At 36.4% G+C, this 23,911-nt stretch overlaps 1 protein-coding gene across 1 annotated transcript in view; it reads right to left on the minus strand.

The window, feature by feature from the left end:
* MIB1 (MIB E3 ubiquitin protein ligase 1) overlaps nucleotides 1-23,732 on the minus strand; it is a 161,694-nt gene extending 137,962 nt beyond the window's left edge. The window contains exon 1 of the mRNA XM_044666619.1: nucleotides 23,504-23,732. Within this exon, the coding sequence (XP_044522554.1) occupies nucleotides 23,504-23,732 (229 nt within the window). The remainder of the gene's footprint in view (nucleotides 1-23,503) is intronic.
* Between the last annotated feature and the right edge of the window lie 179 nt (nucleotides 23,733-23,911).

A 23,911-nucleotide genomic window follows, 5' to 3' on the forward strand; every position in this document is an offset into this window, starting at 1 on the left:
GTAAGCTTCTCCAAGGAAAGGACTATTCATCTTTTATATCAATAGATCTGAAGCCTGGAATTTTAACCGATAAATAAAATGAAGCTATTTCTCCAAGTATATCATTTATTAATAGGGGCATGTAATCTATTAATAAAGGACAAGTAAATCACCCACATGCCTCTGTTCAGAAAGTCATTCAGTGATGTCTGACTGTCTTAGCAGTCCCACATAGAAAATATTTTAATGAGGAAGTAGGCTTAGATGTCAACTCTTACCTTTTATGGCATCTACAGCTTTAATATAGCTAGGCTGAAGAGCCCCTCTCTGGCAATTAAGAAATGGCATTTTGGTTTTGGATAAACAGAGTAGGAGTCCAGGCCCAAGTAAATGCCTTAAGGACTAGGATTACTGTACCCTTGAGCAACTGTCTGACCTTCAGAAGCTGGAATTTGATGGAATAAATGGATTCATACAATCTTAACATTAATTTTCCTCAATCTGAAATCTTGCACATAGGAATAGAGACTGGATCTGTGATTTTACCAGTATAGAGAAATCTCATAAAGCAACTCTCTACTAGTGAAGGTAGCACCTTTTCTGTAATCTATATTCAAAGAGTTTTTAAAACATGAAAGGTTAAGTGAATTACTTATGGTTACAAAGGCCCTATGTGTCCTATATGGGACTTGAAGCCAGGTCCTCTTGGCTTCATTACATCACATGGCACTGCATGGTAGATGCTCAATTAAAAGCTTGCTGAATTGAGTTCTTATTTTAAAAATAAGACAATGTTGACTCCTTAATAAAATACAAATATTCTTTAAACTGAAAAGTATTAGAATTAATTATCACTCTAATAGGCTATTTTGACTTGATGAGGTGGAAGTAAATGTTTGTAACATTTAATTATAAGTTAAGATTTCATATAAAGTATTAAAATGAAATTTGTCAATTAAAAATGCAAACCATGTCTGCAAAATTATTATTTGTACTAGTATTATTGCTAACTCATAAAGCAACCTGACAATAAACCAACAAGCACTTATTAACTTACTGTGTACCAAGGCACTGGGTTAACCACCAGGGTTGCAAAGAAAAAGCAAAAACAGTTTCTACTTTTGAAAAGTTTGCAGTCTAAAAAAGTGAGATGACATGTCTATATGATACAAAGTAAATATAAAGTAGCCAAGGAGGGGAAGGCACCAATAGCCAGAGGAACCTGAAAAGGTCTCTTGCAAAAAATAGAATTTGAACTGTCCTAGAAGGCAGGGATTCTAAGAGAAAAGTTAGGAGAAAAAACATGGGGGGAGGGCCAGTACAAAGGCAAAATGAAGGGAAATAGAGGAAAATGGCGCATTGTGTAGAAGGAACAAGAAATGGAACAAGATGTGAAGAGTTTTATAAGATTGTATTTGATCCTAAAGGTAAGAATTCACAGAATGGACTCAAGAAGACATAGGCTCAAATTCAAAAACATCTTTCATTTCCTCCTGTTTTATTACCACTAGTTAAGTTCTATTCTAAGACATGGAAGATTTGTAATCTGCATCAATGGAAGAAAACAATACAGATGAAATCATGGATCACTGAAATAATAAAAGTATTATAATGACTAAACGTTAGTAATGGACCCTCCCCCCCACAAAAAAAAAAATCCTCACAGCACTTGCCTCTGAGTCTCGACCAACCACTAGACAAAATGGTTGATAAGTTACTTTAACTAGTCAATCACTATGCTTTTGGTAAAAGAGGTTTAAAAAAAAAATCACAGCTCTGACTTACTTCTCAAATCACCTAATCTCCTTTGTTTTATGTTTTAAAAAAAAAAGAAAAAGGAAAGTCAGAGAGATTGTGACTTGACTGATCTCACAGTCAGTCTATCCTGGATGGAGACCACAAACTTATTGCCTCCAGGGTCAATATTCTTTGTGCTTCAAGTTACCTCCAACTGCCTCATGTGGGGAGTAGCGTGGGTATGTATGTTTTAAATCTTTAGAGATGAGGTATAGCTTTCTATCCCATAAGACTTCCTTCCTTCTTCCACCCCTCTACCCCCCCACCCACCCAGTCTAATCTTAAAAGCTCAAGGCACCCTGACAACTTTCCCTAATTCCTCTGGCAGGATTATAAACTTTCCTTTAGGTGAAAGGAAAACAAAATAAAGGGAAATATTGCAAAGCGGAAAAGTTAAGAATGATCTGTTTTTTTAACTTGGTCTAAAAAGTTACTTCCCTCACCAGTTTTATACTTAATAATAATAATAATAATAATAATAATAATAATAATAAACATAGGTTACCAGCAGAGATTGCTCCTAATTGGGGCTGAATATAAGAAGAGATAAGGGGGGAAAAAAAGGAGAAAAATGCCATTTCTTCAAAGTGACACTGCTGGAGACACTCAACAAAGGCTTTATGCAAAAGTCAAGGGATCTTCACCAAATACAAATAGGTATTGTAATAAGGGGGTAATGTAGCTGTAACTACTGTAGCTGGTGATTTGAAACTGCCAAGGATGTGTAGCCTGGGCTGTGATGCCCAGTCAGTCTCCCTGCTATCTTTAGGTTCCTTTAAGGTGGAGAGTGAGGAGCCCCTCCCTGTTTAAGTGAAAGCAGTACTCAACAGGAAGTGAAGCTCACACACTTCCTGAACAAAATGGATGCTTGCCCACTACTTCCTTTGGAGTCAAGTGGTTGCTATTCTCCCCTCTCCTCAGCCCCTTAGCCCAGGATGATGTTATAAATAACTACAGAAGCTCACAGTTTCAGGATAAGGGTTTATTTAAACACAGAAGGGAAAACTGTGAAAAGAGGATTTAGAGTCTGGAGAAGCTGTTGCTAAGGGTGACTGGCCAGTGTTGGCAATGGACCTAGAAGGTAAGATCAGGCTGAGGGAACCAGCCCCTCAGCCAGAGATAATTTTCACTGCCCTGATGTTATGTGAACCACCAGCTAGACAGATAAAGTTGATGAATTGGTTTAGGGGTGTCCCTGTTGCTAGGCTGACCTAATCTAATTTCCTGCCCATGTTCCATCTCCCTCAATCCCTCCCGGATCCCCAAGAGAAGTCAAGGGGTAGCTGGGTAGCTGGGTGTCTGGGTGAGGTCAAGGAAATCAGAACCCCCATTCTGCAGGAGTATTTATAGTCCCAGCTCAAACTGTCAGGTCTTGGGACTGGCACCTACCTGGCCAAAGTTCCATTCTCTTAACTGACAGGATTGCCTAAGGTAATTTTGCAAATGCAAGAGATCTTGCATAAATCCTACATTACAGTATAACTACAAATAAATAATTTGAAAGTGATGTCAGTTTCTGTGTGGAGGGAAAGGGAATAAGTATATAGTGCCTACTATTTGTCTGACACTAAATGCCATAATAACAATAATAATAATCTATTTAGATAATAATTATAAATTACGTTCATTATGATAACATAAGCACTTTGGAGACAGACTTCAATCTCATTTCCTTTTAAGTAAATCAAAATGACAATTTTAAATTTAGAGTTGGAGCTGGATAGGAACTTAGAGGTTACCTAGTTTATCCCTCTTATTTAACAAATGAAGTTAAATCAAGGCTTAGAGAGATTAAGTTACTTGCCTGGGATCACAATGCAAAGTATCAGAAACAGGATTTGAACCCTAGTCTTCCTGATTCCAAGGCTAGATCCACTAAATCAAATTGAGATTTCAGTTAAATTCAGATAGATAATATACACAAATACATATATTTAAGAGTCTGAAGACTAGTGAGTTACCATTTTTATTTTTTAGCATTTCTAAATTCCTGCAAATCAAAGAGATCATTTTTAAACATTAAAGTCAACAGCTTATTTCCTTTCTTCTAAAGGACAGAACCTACTAACCAAAAACAAAACAAAAACTACCCCAAGAAAATAAGTATTATATTGAATTACCTTTGTGTGGATTTTCCAAATGGAAAAAAAAATAGATTTTTATATACTCAGAGAAGGACAACTAATTCTAATGACAGCCAAAGCAAAAGATTCAGGCAGCCATAAAAAATCATAATGCATTCCAGCTAGCTGGGCCAGTGGATAGAATGCCGGGCCTGGAGTTGGGAAAACCTGAGTTCAAATTTGGCCTTAGACTCTCACTAGCTGTAGAACCCTGGGGAAGTCATTTAATCTTTGCTTACCTAATCCTCTGGAAAAGGAAATGGCAAACTATTCAAATATCTCTGCCAAGAAAACCCCATATGGGATCACAAAGAGTTGAACACAGATGAATAACTAAATAACAAATTCCAAAACAAAAAAAAAATTTTTTTAATCCCTTATCTTCTGTCTTGGAATCAATACTAAGTATGGGTTCCAAGGTAGAAGAACAGTAAGAGGTGGGAAATAGGGTTTAAGTGATTTGACCAGGGACACACAGATAGGAAGTGTAGGAGGTCAAATTTGAACCCAGAACCTCCTGTCTGTAGGCCAGACTCTCAATCCACTGAGCGAGCTGTCTCGAACAAATATTTTTAGTTGTTTTGTTCATTGTCTTTCACTATTTATATCACAGACAGGTAATTCCCAGCTTATCAAGGAGTTGTACTTTAAAAGTTTATTACTTTGGAAATCACAATGAATTTTCCCGTAACTTTAATATGTGACTAGATTCTCAAGTCTTTTATAGGCTGCTTTTTTAGCCATAATATGAAATTCAGTTTAATGAGTAGAAAATGAAAAGTAGTTCAGTTCTACCAGATAGCAGAATACTTAAATGTGAATCACAGAACTTAATCACACAAAGATTACAAATATGTAAATAATATCAGTAATTAAACTCAATTAAACACATTGAAATGAAAATTCAAAATAGTATATCCATGTAATGCTTGATTTTCATTTTGAGAAAAATGTTAGTAGAAGAAAGTTGCAAAAATCATTAGCTTTTCTCTGATTAATATAGAAACGCTTTAATTAAGGAAGAGGTAGGATTTCTGTAATTACCCAACAGGCAAGAGATTGACAACTAAATTAAGGCAGGCATCACCAAGCATAAGTAGTTCAGTTAGATAAAATAAGTAGGGCTCTCAGCAGATAGGCTTAACACACACAGGAAGAACACTGAAGTAAAGAAGGTTGTCAAATAACAGCTAAAGAGGATTTTTGAGTGAGTAAAGACTTTAAATTTAATTTGCACAGTATATATTTAATGATACACACACACACACACACACACACACACACATTTTGATAAAAAAAAAAAAAAAAGCAAAACCCAAAGTGTGGTATGATAGGAAGAACACTGCTTTTGAAATCAAAAAACCTTGATACTGGATGACTGTTGCAAAGGTGGGCACAGGGGAAAATAACAAAAATTACAATTCAGAAATCAAAAATTGAAAGTATCTGAAGACTTGTCCACTGTTCAGAAACCTCACGCTTGTCCATAATAGATACAACATTCAAGGAAAGAGTTAAAAGGCTGAAAGAGGTAGTGAACACAAGTGTAATTTTTTTAATGAAACCAATTATTTTTTTAAAATATTTTGATTATGCTTTCTCTTTTCTCTTTAAAATTTAATTTTTCAATAAAGTAAAATTATTTTCTCTCCCTTCCACATTCCTCAACCCCATAGCCAAAAAGAAAAAGAAAACCTGCAAGAAATTAGCATTATCAAGCAAAACAAATTGCTGCACAGGCCACATCCAAAAAAAATTTCTCATTCAACACCATGAATCCACTACATCTTTATGAATAGGTGGGTATCATACTTTATATCATCAGTCCTCTGGAAACATAGTTGGTCAGTATTCTTGACAATATTTTAACAGACAGGAAATGACTAACTACAGACATAGCATTCAATGGCAGCATTCATTTCACATTAAGCTTTTCTATGTGAAATAATAAACTCACTGAAACTTTAGAACAAAGGATAGGATTAAGTACCAAATTAGATTTGAAAAAAGGAGAAAAGATGAAATCACAGTAGTATAGGTTGAAATTAACAGTAGTTCCAACAAGACCTGTTTAAATAAGCGGTTGATTTCTAGAAGTATAGACACAGACTATCACTATTTCTCTGAAGTTTAACCAATACAAAAAGAGTGGTAAAAAGAGCCTACAAACTACCTCAATAAGCGCTTGATCTTCCTTGCCAAAGGAGAGAAACATGGCAGCCAAAAGAAACACCAGTCACAAGCACAAGCTCATTCCCCCCCCCCACCCCAACAAGCTTATTTGTAAGAAGGAGGAAGATAATCAATTAGCACTTATTAAGTGATTACTATGTGCCAAGTACAGTGCTACCCTGGAATTCAAAGAAAAACGGGGAACTAATCTCTGATGTTGAGAAGCTTACCTTCTAATGGGAGACAGCATGAATATATACACACAAACAAAATACATATAAACTGAATATTGGGTAGTTTAGAGAGGGAGATGGAAGAACAGAATAACCTCTTAAAAAGCAAAAAACAGTTGAGGGAAAAATGCTTCAGAGCACTTGGCTAGAGATTCAACTAAACCAGATTAACTAAAGAGTTTATGTAGATGAAGCTGAAACAAAAATGTTGTGAAATGGGAACAGATGTCCTAGTGTTTCTATAGTCATTTATTCTTACTAACAATGTCAGTAGAATCACAAAGCTGGACTCTACCATTCTAATACCAGATGTACCATATAAAGAAGTGGCAATGAAACTTAACATAAGATATAAAAGAGCTAGACTTGACCAAATACACATGAAATAAAAACCAGTCCTGGAGGAAATAATCTTAAAATATTATTATCATTTATATTAAAATATTTATTTAGTGCTTTTAAAGTTATAAAGTTCTTTCATATATATTATGCATTCTGAACCCAATCACCTTGTGAGGTAGATGTAATATCTGTTATCACCCCCTTTTCAAAGGAAACTGAGGTTCAGATTAATTAAGCAACTTAATTCAAGGTCCCTCAGCTCAGTAAACAATAATTACTAAGGCAATATCTGAAACTAGACCTTCCTGACTCATAAAGCCACCACTCTATCCATTATAACACATTGCCTCTCCTTAAAAGGAACTTAAGGATCAATTTTAACAATCTACAGATCAGAAAAGATAAACAATATTAAAAAAAAAAAAAAAAGATGACTAAAAAGACATCAGCAACTCATGAGATGTGTGCCTACTTTATAATCTCTATAAAATCTTTATAGAAATGGTATGTTAAGGGTCTCTTCATTTAAAATTCTGAAAAGGCAACAAGTAAGCTTTTGCAAGTCTTGATTCCTCTCCAAACCACACTAAGGTTTTTCTTACCAATGTTTCAGAAACTTCTTGAAACTAGAAGATCCTTCCAGCTCAGGAATTCACATATAGGAATTAATGCTTGGCCACTGCAACATCTCCTCTGTTTAGACAGCTCCTCCTAGAATCCCTATTAAATTAGGGAGCCCAGGCCAGCCCAATTTTCATCCTTCTCTAGGCTTCATTCCAGCCTTTCTCTATTATTTCCCCTCCTCCTCTACACCCCGACTTTTTAGTTTCCTTTTATGTGTTGTCTTCTCCCAATAAAATGTAAACACTTTATTTGTTTCTTATGACTATAAATATATTAAAAATGACTTTTTTTTCCTTGCCTACTCAATGGGAAGGGGAGAGAAGAGAGGGAGAGATTTCAGAAATGCAAACAAAAGTTTTTTAACATCATCTACTTTAAGGCCAGGAATTTTCTGCTTGTACTGTATTTGAATTCTCAGTGCTTAATACAGTGCCCTTCAAATAAGCAGCTCTAAATGCCAAAAGATTTGATCCTAGAGACAATAGGGAGCCAATGGAGTTAAGTAACTTGGGAGGGAGAGGGAAGACATATGGTCAGGCATATGTTTCATGAAGCTCAGTTTGGCAGCTGTAAGGAGAATAAACTAACAAGGGGGAGAGACTTGTGGCAGAGAGACCAAACTATGGACAGTAGACAGAAAAAATGGGGCGGGGTGGGGGGGGAATGTGGAGTATCATAAAGACAGAGAAGGCCTTGGGGGTGAGGAGGAATGGAGAGGAAAGGTCTCCAGCAAAAGTGTAATTTGAGCCGAATCTTGGAAGAAGCTAGAAAAACTAAGAATCAGGTGAAGAAGGAAAGCACTGTAGGCATGGGAGAAAGCTAGTACAAAGAAAGGCACAAACATGAGAGATATAGTGTTGTGTGCAAGAAACAGCAAGTAGACAAGTGGAGCTAGAACATTTGAACGTGTATATTGTTGTATCCTTCTGAGTCTATTTTTTATTTTTAAAAAGCATTTGACACTGTAGATCAAATACTATCTTGAAGGCTTTCCTCAATTATTTCATATGCATATGTTATGGTCATATCTATGACATAAAAATGATACATAACTTTCTTCAATAATCTGACTATCAACATCAAGAAAAGCACAACACAGGGAGGCATGTTTCCTAAGATGTATTCACCAGAGTCATAGACAATGTCCCAAGCAAAACCAAAAGAGAAGAATTATCTAATAGCAAGATTTTCTATGTGTTAATTTCATTGAGCCCTGAAAAATTACAAAATCTCCAAAGTCCTTCAAAAGAGACTGGCTTGGGGTAGCTGGGTAGCTCAGTGGAGTGAGAGTCAGGCCTTGAGACAGGAGGTCCTAGGTTCAAACCCGGCCTCAGCCACTTCCCAGCTGTGTGACCCTGGGCAAGTCACTTGACCCCCATTGCCCACCCTTACCAATCTTCCACCTATGAGACAATACACCAAAGTACAAGGGTTTAAAAAAAAAAAAAAAGAGACTGGCTTAACCAACTACATGTAGAAAATAACGAAATTTTTAAATTGCAGATGAATTAGCACTTGGTCTATGTATTTATCTTGGATAGATACTGCAAATGGACAATATGCTAGACTCAGAAATTAATAGGAGGAACAGACTAAGTTGAAATGCATTTGGGAAACTGAGTCACACTTTCAAGAATCCTAGCCTGTTAGCTGCAATAAACCCTCACTTTTTAAGGACCAATATACCTCCAGTGGTTGGTTCTATATAGAGTCAAGTCACAGAACACACATCTTTATAAGAACCAAAATTGCAAGTGACACGAAAAACAATGGGAAGATAAATTGCAGATATAAATAGACTGCAGCATATTACTAATGATAGCACATATATGTAGTTGTATAAAAGACATCAAAAATGTCAAAAGAGAAAAGGAGGTGGAACAATTACATAGCAAATGAGAGAAAACAGATAAGCAGTCCAAGAGTTGCACAGGAAACCAAAAAATATTAAAAGAAATTAGGGAAGGCATTGAGAATATTGAGGAGATTCTTTATTAGAGAAACATGAACAAAAATGGCATGGGATGAGAATGCCTGGGAAGACTAATATCTGAACCAATTGAAGGAGAACTCGCAGAATAAGTTTGCAGATTCAAGTATTAATATTTAAAAGATACAAAGCATTAAATGTGGTCTGAAGGTTTTATGGAGGAAATGGTATTTGAACCAGATTTGAAAGTATCAGTAGTATTTAAAAGAGATGTAAGGAAAGGAATGTGTTCCAAGTATAAGAATAACTGGAAAGAGGGTTATAACCACCTTGGAAAGGAAGAAACAAGGTACTGCTGAAGAAGAGCACAAGCCTTCAAGAAGCATCAAATATTCCCTTGTGGTCTGCTCAATTCTGCAATTTGGATAGCAAAAATGGGCACCATCCAGAGTATACCTTCTCTGAAGCTCTCAGAACCACATACTCTAAACAAAATATAATAAAAGGAGTGTTGAATTTATGGCCAGAGAACCTGGATTTAAATCCCAAATTCTTGGCTTAGTAGACACTACTAAAAGTCAAACTCTTAATAATTTAAATCCTGCTTCAGACATACTTAGCAATACATACTATGTGATCATGAACAAGTCATTTAACCTTTCAGATCCTTAAGAATCCCAAAGGACTCATGATAAAAAATGCCATCTGCTTCCAGAGAAAGAAATAGTCTGAAAACAGACCAAAGCAAACTTTTTTCACTTGCTTTAATTTTTTTGTCATTCAAGTTTCTTTCCACAAAAGTATTAATATGAAAAAATATTTTTCATAATTGCACATGCAAAATCTATATCAGATTGCTTACCATCTTAGAGTGGAGGGTGGAATTCAAGGCTCAAAATTCTTTTTAAAATGTTGGGAACTTTTGGTAATTGGAGAAAAAATTACATTAAAAAAAAAACCTTTCAGATCCTCAAATTTCTGCATCAATAAAATTGGATTAAGACCTATAATGGTTATTATTTGGAGTCAATCCTAAACCAGACTGGTCTGGTGGTACAGGTTTGGATTGAGAGGAATGAGGCACTAACAGAACATCTAACACTTAACATAAAAGAAATTTATTTAATATCATGGAAAAGATATTCAATAAGTATACAGCATTGATTTAGTCAAGCAGCTCCTGGACCTTTGAATTTGCCAATGTTAACACCTAGTCAGCAAAGTGTAGTTACAAATGGAGTCCAAATAGTTTGAGCCTAAGTCCTTCTGAACCAATTATTCTCATGAACAGTTTCACTGTCTTTAAGGGAAAACCTAGCTCGGCCTATATGACAAAGACTTTCCAGCCTTTTAAAGATCTTGCTCCTACCATAGTTGTAGAAAGGAAATAGCTTTCCAAACATTAAACTTAGTAAATGTAGGTTTCAACTCCTTTATCTTTAATATATGTGAGATGTACTACATTATTTCTGAGTAGATTCATGATTCTCTTAATCCTGCAACCTTTAGACAAAAGAAAGGGCTGGTTTCTTGCTCTTTTGTCCCCCTGAAAACAAGTGTCTCCTGCTCTGGGGCATCATAGTTTTGGGGCCGCATTCATTCTTTCTGGAGAGTCTCCTTCCCACTTTTCCCTAACCTCACTGACCCAGACTCAATGCTATGGCAATTTTCTTACTTGCATACAGCCTTCACACAGTGACAATAGCAGCTAACATTTACAGTTTATGTATATTCTCATTTGATACTCATAACATCGTGAGCTGGTTGCTTTTGCTGGCCCCATCTTGAGATGAAGAAACTGAGGATCCCAGAAGTTAAGAGTTTTCCTGAGTCACATTGCTGGTAGGGTGTCTGAGGCAAGATTCTACCCACTCTGCCAAGCAGGGCTGAACTTTTAGGGCAGGTTCTCTGACTACAAATTCACCATTCTTTCACAGTTTCAAGAATGTGGCCCTGAGGACAAAGGGAAAGTGAAGGTATCCTCTCTTCTACATCCCAAATTGTAGAACTGGGCAGAATCCAAGAAAATAGAAGATTCCTCTGAAAGCTCATACTCTCTGCCAATTGCTCCCTTGCTCCCAAAATACATGCAGGAGAGATGAAACAGTTAATTCTCTCTCTTTTTTTTTAAACCCTTAATTTCGGTGTATTGTCTCATAGGTGGAAGAGTGGTAAGGGTGGGCAATGGGGGTCAAGTGACTTGCCCAGGGTCACACAGCTGGGAAATGGCTGAGGCCGGGTTTGAACCTAGGACCTCCTGTCTCTAGGCCTGGCTCTCAATCCACTGAGCTACCCAGCTGCCCCAGTTAATTCTCTCTTAATCCCAAACTGCTAAAGGTGCTACAGAACAGCAAAATTACTAAAAGGTAAGAAGGAAGGAAAAATAGTTACAAAGCTATCAGATTCTAAATAATCAACTACCTAACTTAAGAGATTTTTGTTTTCAATATTTTCATTATCAGCAAAACCAGTGAGAGTTCTTTGTGGAAAGTGTTTGTTTTTAATAATGCTTACTTACACCACTACATGTACCTAGTATGGATTAAAGTGCTGCCTTCTAAAAATTAAGGTGGCCTGAGGAGTCTAAAGATAGAAAAACAAGAAGGAATACAGAGTATTTGGCCCACTAAATCTCTTCTACAATGATTTAAAAGACACACAACTGAATTCAGAAAATCCAAGGCAAAAAATCACAATGAGTCACTTTTGTAGCCCAGAAAGGCTTAGGGAGACAGAGAAATCTGAACACATTGGGGATGGGGTATCTAGCTAGAGGCATACTAGAAATGAAAGATCAGGAAAGAAAAGAGAGCTAGACGAGGCAACAGAGCAGGATGAAAATCCTGAACTAACACAAGATAATAGGTGCCATCCGGCAGCTTTGTCACTCCCTAACCAGTTTTGGGTAACAGATTCAGAAAAAGACTAGTGATTCAGGACAGAGAAGATGAATCCAAGGCCCTAGCTGAGTACTGAACAAGGAACAAGTTCAAGAATCAAACTAATAGCTATGTGGCTCTGATCCAAAAGAGCCAAGTTGGGAACTAGCCTACAGTTCAGACAGAAGTCCACAGTAAAATAAGTGGGCAGAAGTCTCAGACTAAAGAGAAGCCTAAAGTACAATTACTCTGAACCTGCAAAGCCTCTAAGCAGGCTAATGGTTGATTCCAATAGCAGTCTACTGAAACTTCCAAGCAGGGACAAACCCAACAGACCCAAACCTGGATCAGGAACTTGCAGAGCTCAGACCAAGAGTACAGTGGACAGACTTATATCCCCACCTATATCATTTTGGGAGCATTAAAAATTTGTAGGACCAGGGGCAGCTGGATAGCTCAGTGGCCTAGAGACAGGAGGTCCTGAGTTCCAATCTAGCCTCAGACATTGCCTAGCTGTGTGACCCTGGGCAAGTCACTTAACTCCCATTGCCTAGCCCTTACCGTTCTTCTGTCTTGGAACCAATATACAGTATTGATTCTAAAGTGGAACTGATACTTAGGATTGATCTAAGATAGAAGGTAAGGGTTGAAAAGGAAAAAGAAAGGGAAAGGGAAGGGGAAGGGGAAGGGGAAAAGGCTAGCAGAATGATTAAGCAAATATTTTTAAAACCCCACAAAAAGCTATTATGATCACAGGGAAGTTCAAGACAGAAACCCAAAAGGTAAGAATGACTCTAAAACATCTATAAAGGAAAGCCTCAAAGAAAAATGCAACTTGGAGACAAAACCAACTAGAATTATTGGAAGAGATAAGCAAGAGTTTTGTTTTAAATCAAGTGAGAGCAACAGAAGAAAAAAACGGAGAAAGAAATGAAAGTAGTTAGAGAAATACATGAAAACTGACTTAATGGATTTGGAACAAGAGGTAAATACCAAACCTTTCTCAAGAAAATAACTGGCTATAAGAAACAACTAAAGAGATGTTCATGACTCCATGAGACAGCAAGAAATATTAAAACAAAGTCAAAAGCCTGGGGGAAAAAATAGAAGAAAATATGAGGTCTCTCTCACAGCAAAAATAACTGACTGAGAAAACAGGTAAAAAGGTAATTTAAGGATGATTAGACTAAAAAAAAAAAGGAGAAAAACAGAGAGAGAGCACACCTTGACATTATATTATGCTAAATATGAGAATTCTAAAGTAATATTGTGGTAGCTGATTTTAAAATATTAAAAGTCAAAATGACTTTTTAGCAGCTTTATTTACAAAGAGGTGGAAAGAGTAAAAGTGAGAAAATGTAGATAAAAGAGACAGAAAGTACTGCCAAGTTAAGAATACCCTAAATTTAATCCTACCTAATGTCTCCAGACTCCAAATTCAAATACGAAAGTGAATCTCACCAGAATCCAAAATCCTAATTAGGCAGCCAATTTCCAAAGAACCAGGAAATGCTGAAGAATCTGCAAAGAACCTTCTGTGCACATGAGGTTAAGATCACCAATCTCACCAGAACTCAAGCTGAAGGGAGTGTCCCACAGAGGTGCCAACAGGGAGAGAGTCTCCTCACCAAGAACCAAGGAAGGAACCACCACAGTTAAAACAGGATCCTGAGAAAGAGTCCTCGGATCCAGAGAGAGTCCTCCAATCCAGCTCACCAACACAGAGAACATGACTGAATCCTTAAGCTGGTCTTTTTAAAGCAGTTTTCTTGATGTCACTTCCTGTCGCTCCCCAACTTTACTGAACAGATCACAGTCCTTTAATTTGCCTAGCACAGCCTATGGGATGCAGTGACCTTTGGAGGCGTGAGCTTACTCTAGTAAGTGACTTGCAAACTCTCTTACTTAGTGTCAGGTAGGAGGGGTGCTTTCAAGTTCTTGATTGATTATCTAAAAATAGACAAGGGTAGAATGGTCATTTTTATTATGTTAGCTCATCCTGCCCATGAGCAATAAATGTTTTTGCAATTGTTTAGGATCTAGTTTTAATTGTTTGGAAAGTGTTTTGTAGTTGTGTTCCTATAATTCCTGTGTTTGTTTTGGTAGATAGATTCCTAAGTATTATATATTGTCCAGGGTGATTTTAAATGGTGTTTCTCTTTCTAACTCTTTCTGCTGTGATGTGTTGGAAACATATAGAAATGATGATAATTTATGTGCATTTATTTTGTATCTGCAACTTTGTTGATTATTTCTATTAGCTTTTTAGTTGATTCTCTAGGATTTTTTAAGTAGACCATCATATCATCTGCAAAAAGTGATAGCATCCTTGTTTCACTCCTGATCTTATTGGGAAGGCTTCTAATCTATCCCCATTGCAGACGATACCTGCTAATGGTTTTAGATATATACTATTTATTATTTTTAGGAAAGGTCCTTCTATTCCTATACTTTCTAATGTTTTCAAGAGGAATGGGTATTATATTTTGTCAAAAGCTTTTTCATCATCTATTGAGATAATCATGTGGTTTTTGTTTGTTAGTTTGTTGATATAGTCAATTATGTGGATGGTTTTCCTAATGTTGAACCATTCTTGCATTCCTGGTATAAATCCCACCTGATCATGATGGATAACCCTCTTGATCACTTGCTAGAGTCTTTCTGCTAGTACTCTATTTAAAATTTTTGCATCTATGTTCATTAAGGAGATTGGTCTGTAGTTTCCTTTCTGTTTTTGGTCTGCCTAGCTTTGGAATCAGTACCATATTTGTGTCATAAAAGGAATTTAGTAGGACTCCTTCTTTACTTATTATGTCAAATAATTTGTATAGTATTGAGATTAGTTGTTCTTTGAATGTTTGATAGAATTCATTGTGAATCCATAAGGCCCTGGGGATTTTTTCTTAGGGAGTTCTTTGATGGCTTGGTGCCATACCTATCAAAACTACCAAGAAATTTTTTTACAGAATTAGAAAAAACTATAACAAAGTTCATTTGGAAGAACAAAAGATCAAGAATATCAAAGGAAATAATGGGAAAAAAATGTAAAGGAAGGTGGCATAGCAGTACCAGATATTAAACTCTACTATAAAGCAGTAGCCATCAAAACAATACGTTACTGGCTAAGAGACAGAAGGGAGGATCAGTGGAATAGACTTGGGGTAAGTGACGTCAGCAAGACAGTCTATGATAAACCCAAAGAGCCCAACTTTTGGGACAAAAATCCACTATTTGACAAACAACTGCTTGAACACGTGGGCTGATGCAGACACGATTAGGATGTAGACTTTTTTTTAACATTTAATATTTATTTTTTAGATAAGTTAACATGGTTACATGATTCATGCTCTTACTTTCCCCTTCACCCCCCGCCTACCCCCCCCCATAGCCGATGTGTATTTCCACTGGTTTTAACATGTGTCATTGATCAAGACCTATTTCCAAATTGTTGATAGTTGCATTGGTGTGGGAGTTTCGAGTCTACATCCCCAATCATGTCCGCTTCAAGCCATGTGTTCCAGCAGTTGCTTTTCTTCTGTGTTTCCACTCCTACAGTTCTTCCTCAGAATGTGGGTAGCTTTCTTTTCCATAAATCCCTCAGAATTGTCCTGGGTCATTGCACTGCTGCCAGTACAGAAGTACATTACATTCGATTTTACAACAGTGTATTGGTCTCTGTGTACAATGTTCTTCTGGCTCTGCTCCTTTCGCTCTGCAGCAATTCCTGGAGGTCTTTTCAGTTCACATGGAATTCCTCCAGTTTACTATTCCTTTGAGCACAATAGTATTCCATCACCAGCATATACCACAATTTGTTCAGCCATTCCCCAATTGGAGGGCATCCCCTCATTTTCCAGATTTTTGCCACCACAAAAAGCACAGCTATAAATATTTTCGTTCAAGTCTGTTTATCTATGTTCTCTTTGGGGTACAAACCCAACAATGGTATGGCTGGATCAAAGGGCAGGCATTCTTTTATAGTCCTTTGAGCATAGTTCCAAATTGCCATCCAGAATGGTTGGATCAGTTCACAACTCCACCAGCAATGCATTAATGTCCCAATTTGGCCACATCCCCTCCAACATTCATTATTCTCCCCTTCTCTCATTTTAGCCAATCTCCTAGGTGAGAGGTGATACCTCAGAGTTGTTTTGATTTGCATTTCTCTAATTATTAGAGATTAAGAAGACTTTGTCATGTGCTTATTGATACTTTTGATTTCTTTATCTGAAAATTGCCTATTCATATCCCTTGCCAGTTTATCGATTGGGGGATGGCTTGATTTTTTGTACAATTGATTTATCTCCTTGTATATTTGAGTAATTAGACCTTTGTCAGAGTTTTTTGTTATAAAGATTTTTTCTCAGTTTGTTGTTTCCCTTCTGATTTTGGTTGTATTGTTTTTGTTTATACAAAACCTTTTTAATTTAATGTAATCAAAATTATTTATTTTATATTTTGTAATTTTCTCTAACTCTTGCTTGGTTTTAAAATCTTTCCTTTCCTAGAGATCTGACAAGTATACTATTCTGTATTCACCTAATTTTCTTACAGTTTCCTTCTTTATATTCAAGTCATTCACCCATTCTGAATCTATATTGGTGTAGGGTGTGAGATGTTGATCTAAACCTAATCTCTCCCATATTGTTTTCCAAATTTCCCAGCATAGGATGTAGACTCTTAATGACCACCCTAGAACAATTATCAATAATGTGGAAATAGGTCTTGATCGATGACACAGGAAGAAACCAGTGGAAATGTGCGCCAGCTACTGGGGGGGGTGGGAGGGTGGGGGAAGAGAGATCAAGAACATGAATCATGTAACCATGGGAAAAATTATTCTAAAAAATAAAAATAAATAAAAAATAAAAATAGACAAGGGGAAAGCTAATCCTATCTTCTCATCATAAAAGACTGTCCAGATCTCTTAGAAGTAAAAGATCACAAAGTATAAAATGAAAGAATACACCTATTACTTCCTGAAAGAAACTCCAAAATGAAAATTCCCAAGAATATTACAGATAAAACCCAGAGTTCCCAAGTCAAAGAAAAAAACTGCTAGAAAGAAAGAATTCAAATAGTCATTTAGGATTATATAAGACTTAGCAACCAAAACTATAAAGGAACAAAGAGTCTGTAACATGATATCCCAGAGGGCAAAAGGTCTAGGCTTAATATCAAAAATATCTTAACCAGAAAAACAAAGGATCCTCATTTTTTAAAAAGCATAAGAAGCATAAAAAGAAAGGCAAACATGAGTATACAATAAGACAGGGCTAAAACAAAGTTAAAATGGTTACATTCTTCCAAGGAGAAAAGATATACTTGTGCCTTCAGAACTCTTATCATCATCAGGGGTCATAGAGGGAATCTAAATTGACAGCAGGCCTCAGATTGATTAGGTTATATTTAGAAATCTTAAGAATGGAAAGGGTGGGGAAGAGGAATATGCTGGAAGAAGGTGAAAAGAAATGAAAGAATCAGGAAAATTATTTTACATAAACTGAGTTCAAAAAAAAGTCTATAACACAAGGTAGAGAGGTAGCATAGGGAGAGCAGTAGACACCTGAACTTGCTCATCCAAACCAATCAAAGGAAGGAAAAATGCACATACACCTACACATAGAGTTGGATACAGAAATACATTTCATATGATAAGGTAATAAGAAGGAAAGGAGTTAAGGGGAAAGGAAAGGATAAGAGGGAGAATAGATCAAGAAATGGTCAATCAGGAGCAAAATCAACTTTAAAGAGATGATACTTTATTTCCTTCATGAATTTTTCTCAAGTAAGCAATATGTGTCTTCTTTCACAACATGGTGAGCATGGAAATATGTACTGCATGATAACGCATGAGAAGAGAGGAGAAGGGAGGGAACGGTTGAACATGGATCAGAAATTGTCAGAAAATGATTATTAAGATTATATATATATACATATTCGTGTGTATATGTGTATATATATATATAAAATCTGGAAAAAATATAGATTATAAAACGAGGAGATGACTGGAATAGTGAGAAGGAAAAATAAAACAATATGATGGAGGAAAATACAAAGTTAGCAATCATAATTTTGAATGTGAACAGAATGAACTCACCCATAAAATTTAGAGAACAGAGCAGATTAGAAACAAGGACCCCACGATATGTTGTTTACAAGATATATAGTCAAAACAGAAAGATATACAGAGTTAAAATAAGGAGATGGAGCAGAATCTATGAAACTAGAAAGAGAAAAATATACACAAAGGTTTGGAAGAAAAAAAGATGGAGCTGAAATTCAAAAAAAGGGCCAAGGCCTCAAACATGATGTCATATAAAGCAATAGCAAAAACAGATCTATGAGATACATTGATAAAACACATCTTGCTGAAGGTACTATAGATAACAAAGTAGTATCAATATTAAACATATGTACCATATAGTGCAGCATATAAATTTTTAAAGGAAAAATTTAAAGGAGTTAGAAGAAATAGATAGTAAAACTACAGTAGCAGGAAGCTTCAATTTTCTACTCTAAGATCAGAAAAATCTAAACAAAAAAAGAAATGAAAGACTTGAACAGAATTTTAGAAAAGTTAGATGGGACAGACCACTGGAAAATTCAGAATAACAAAAAGATGAGAAATGCCAATTTCTCATCTGTGATGGCAGTTTCATAAAAAACAGACCATACATCTGGCCATAAAAACTTCACAAAGAAGTACAAAGAAGCAAAAATATCAAATGCACTTTTTACTGACTATGATGCAATAATAATTAAATCCAATAAAGGACTTTGAAGCAAAGAGTAAAAATTAATTAAGACTAAATAACTTAATCCTAAAGAATAGTTGGGTGAAAGAAGATGATAGAAACTATCAATAATTTCATTAAAAAGGAGAACAATGAGACAATAACCCAAAATTTGTTGGATGCATGCAAAGCACCTTAAGAAAAAATTTATATCTTTATATACTGTCATCAATAAAAGAAAGAAAAGGCAAATCAATTATTAAATGGTTATTCAACTAAAAAATAGAAAACCAATAAATTTAAGATCCTCAATTAAACACCAAAATAGAAATCCTAAAAAAAAATCACAAAGGAAAGGTTATCAAAAAGCGAAAGCAAAAGAAAGGGGGAAAAAAGCCCCACTAAATAAAACTGGGAGCTATATTTTTAAAGCAAACAATAAAATTGATAGGCAATAAACTAACTTGAATTTTAAAAAGATAAAATTACTAAATTACCAGTATCAAAAAAAAGGTGAGTTGACAACCAATGGAGAATAAAAGAAAATATTAGAAGCCATTTCATTCAACCATAAGCCAATAAAAATAGCAATCTAAGTGAAACGGATGAATGATTTCAAAAATCTGCTCAGCTGACTAGAACTGGAAAGAAATGGATTTACAAGCAAATTCTACCAAACATTTAAAGAACAATTATTTCCAATACTACACGAACTGAAAAAAAAAAATAGAAAAAGAAGAGCTCCTACCAAATATCTTCTACAACATAAATATATCTTGATATCTAAACTACTGAGTCAAAACAGAGAAAAAACTATGGACCAATATCTTTAAAAATGAAGATTAATTTAAAACTTTTAAACTAAGGAGACCATAACAATATATCACAAAGAATCACAAAGATTATAAACCATCGCCTGGCTGGATTTATACTGAGCATGCAGAAAACAATAAACATAATCAATAATATTAATAATAAAAATGTATTAACAAAAAATCATGTGGTTACATCAATAGACACAGAAAAAGCTTTTAACAAGATACAATGTACATTTCTGTTTAAAAAAAGTTTTTCTTAAATGTTTTCCTTGATATTATTAGTATCAATCTTAAACAAAAAGCCAGTATTATCTGTAATGAAAATAAGAGACTTCCTAATAAGATCAAGGGTAAAATGAGGATGGCTATTAGCACCATTCTATTCAATGTAGTGCTAATACTAGGTTTAGCAGTAAAAGAAAAGAAATTTTTAAAATAAGAATAGACAAAGAAGAAATGAAATTATCACTTTTTGCAGATGATATGACAGGTTACTTAAAGAACTCTAAAGTCAACTAAAAAACTAATTGAAACAATTAATAACTTCAACAAAGTTGCAGGATATAAAATAAAACCATACAACCCATCAGCATTTCTGCACATTACCAACAAATCCAGCAGAAGACAGAAATTCTATTTAAAATAATCACTGTTTCAAATACTTTTTAAGTTCAAGTGTCAAGACATACACAAGAACAACAAAAACACAATCATAAAACACTCTTTACACAAACTGGGAAGTTAAGTCTAGCCATTAGGTTTAATGGCTAGAATGCTGGGCATGGAGTCAGGAAGGTCTGAGTTCAAATCCAGTCTGATACACTTACTAGCTATGTGACTCTGGGCAAGTCACGGAACCATTTATCTCCATTTCCTCACCTGTAAAATGAGATGGAGAAGGAAATGGCAAACCACTTCAATATCTTTGCCAAGAAAACCCTAAGTGGGGTCACAAAAAGTCTAAAATGATTAAACAACTTTAGACAAATAAAGACAATGTGATTTGCATATAGTATGGTTAATTACCCACTCTTCTTATAATCACTATCAGTGAGGGATCCTTAAGAAATCACTATCTTAACTCCAGAAATAGAAGGCAACAAATCTGCCAGATATAAAACTAAAATTGCTTGTGGTAACTCATTAATTTTCACAAATCTGTGCTGTCATTTCATTTTTGTACCTGCCTATCCAGAATCCCATTTTTGTTTTTCCCCATGTTGTTATTTAATATAAATGAGGATGGGGGGGGGGGCGGCTAGGTGGCTCAGAGAATTGAGAACCAAGCCTAGAGACAGAGGTCTTGGGTTCAAATCTGGCCTCAGACACTTCCTAGCTATGTGACCCTGGGCAAGTCACTTTATCCCAATTTCCTAGCCCTTACTGCTCTTCTGCCTTAAAACCAATACACAGTATTGATTCTAAAGCAGAAGGTAAGGGCTTAAAAATAAATAAATAAATAAATGTTTGTAAAAACAGATGAGTATAACTATCTCCCAAAATGAGGTATATAACAAAGATGATTTGTGTGTTTAAGATTTTTATCAGATTACCCCTGAAATCTTAAAGCACATATTTGAAACCTCTAATGCATACATTCTCATCTATATTATAATTTGAATATATAGTTTATCCCCCATAGACTGTAAACCCTGGAACTCTAGGGATCATCTTTATCTTTCACCCAACAGCCTAGTCACACAACAAAATTTTACTGATTATCATCACTAAGTAACTCCGTGATAACATCACATAAGTGAATGTCAAAAAGGATGACAAGTTCTTTGAGGACAGGACACAGATTCTATATATCTTATGGCTGGCAATAAAATGTCAATAGTCTCTGCTGTCAATTTATTTTTTCAGAGATTTATTTCACATTACTTTCTTCCAGCACCATCTATTAGTTAAAATCTCCTACCTGCTGTTCCCCAAAACCAGCAATCTATCTCCAATCCTCAAATTATCAGGTATTTACTTAGGTAGTTTATGTGTTGTATATATCAGTAGAACATACAAACCTGGAATGCAGTGTTTTGTTTCTTCTTTTGGGGATATGAACAGGAGGAGAGGAATATTTGTATTTCCAACACCTTGGACAGTTCCTTGAATTAATTAGTTACTTGGTAACTATTTTTTAAGCAAATTAGAAATCCAATACTAAATACTTGGAAATAAATATAAATACTGCTGTGACTTGCCAAAATTCTCACATTTTCAAGCAAAACTAGGAATAAAGATCTATAATTTGTGTCTGTTTTTTAAATTACTGAACAACACTGATATTTAATAAAATAAGTAGATGGGGTGAACAGGGTCAGTTGCAGGAAATAATATTGAATTGCTCAAAATTAGTCTGTAAGTCAAATTAGGTAAGGTTCTATCTGAAAACACTTGTTTTCAGGTAGATGTAATTACAATAACCAATATAAATACATGCTACAAAAGGTACATGTATACTACATCAATGATACTTGAATGATATTGCATCAAGCTGATATTTAATTTCCCTCCAAATCTACAGTTACAGCCACATTCCAAGGGTCCCTTCAAATGGCCACCAAAATATAATTTGATTTTATATTTGCTCAAAGCTAAATTAGTTTATCTGAAATTTTTTTTAATAACTATGCCTTGCTCATCACAATATCTGTCACACGCTTCAAGATTCCAATCTATATCCCTGCCTTGTTTCAAGTCTCAGCTAAAATTCCACCTTCTGCAGAAATGAAGTCTTTTCCAATCCTCCTTAATGTTGATGCCCTCTCATGGAAACCACCTTCAATTTAACCGGTGTACAGAATATCTTGTCGGCACTTAATGGTTGGCATGTTGTCTCCCCTATTAGAACTGTGAGATCCTTGATGACAAGAATTGTTTTTCTTTGTAACCCCAGGGTTTAGTGACTGGGACCTCTAGTAAGCACTTAATATAGGCTTGTGATCCATTTTAAAACTTAAAGTATTACACTTTAAAACACTCTCATTTGAAAAACAGTGGAGGCTGGAGCCCTAGAAATTCGGGGGAAAAAAATCAAATCTTTGAAAAAGAAGTGTAAATTTGGCCTTTTATTTTTTTTTAAACAACTAAAAAGAACGGTGTGGTAAGGCTGTATCAGAAGATGAAAGGAGAAAGGCTATTAGTTTAAGAAGCAAATTTTCACTTTATATTAAGTTAACTACTAAAATTCAGTGAGCATAATATATCCTCATATAAAATGTAACCTTGCTAAGTTTTGAATTTTTTAATGGAATTTTTTTTTTCAAAAATAGCTTTTCTAACCCAGACTTAATATTAGGTCAGTTTGGGGAAGGAACACTAACCAAAAAGACAATTCAAAAGGCTTCATGGGGGAAGAAGGAGGGCTGTCAAAATAAACAAAGGAAAAAGTTGCAAAAGAACTCCATAACTTTTTTAATTTTTTCCCCTCTTGGCATATCTTGATATCAAACACTGCGTGAATCCAACAACTATTCAGCTACGAAGTCACTCCACAGAATGAAGCGGAAAAACCTCTATTATCTCAACAGATCACAGTCCCTATCCCATAGCCTCCTCCAAAAGACCAATTGAAACTAGCTCAGCCAGATGGCAAAGCAACCCGGCCCCCCCCCCCCCATACACAAGCCTATCAGAGAGTTATCGACGATTAATTTCAAAAGCTTATTTGCATTAGACTTTACGCCTTCGCATCCTCCTGCCTCTAGCCAGGGGGAGACTCGCCGGCCCCCGTCTTTCCCGGAGCTTTGTCTGGCCAGAGCCTGGAAGCAGTCCCCCAGAACGAGTCCCGCCCCTGTCGCGGTCGCCGTCCCCTCCCCCTCCTCCGGGGCCTCCCCTGCCACCACCCCCCTGGCCGCTCTCCGGCTCACCTGTGGGGGCACTGTCCAGGATGCGGAGGTCGTAGGCCCCGGAGCAGCGGTAGTTGGCGGCGGTGCCGTTGTCCCACACCACCACCACCTCTTCGGGGCTCTCGAAGCTGCGCACAGTGCCCACATGGCCCTCGCCGCCGTCCTGCTTCCCCCATTTCCAGTCCGGGCCCCGGACAACCCGAGCGCCGACCCCTTCCACCATCACCCGGTTGTTCCGGGAGTTACTCATCGGGGCCCGGGCGGGGGGCTCCGCTGCTGCAGCCGGGGGGCCCGTAAGGGCGCCGGGCCGAGGCCGGACGCTCGGCGGCGGGGGCACCGCCGGCGGCTGCAGCAGCGAAGCCCGAGGGAGGCGGGAGTTGCTCAGCGGGGCGGTGGCGCGGTCACCTCGGCGGACACACCCGTTTCTCA

The sequence above is a fragment of the Gracilinanus agilis genome, chromosome 1 (assembly GCF_016433145.1).
Source record: "Gracilinanus agilis isolate LMUSP501 chromosome 1, AgileGrace, whole genome shotgun sequence".
Lineage (NCBI taxonomy): Eukaryota > Metazoa > Chordata > Mammalia > Didelphimorphia > Didelphidae > Gracilinanus > Gracilinanus agilis.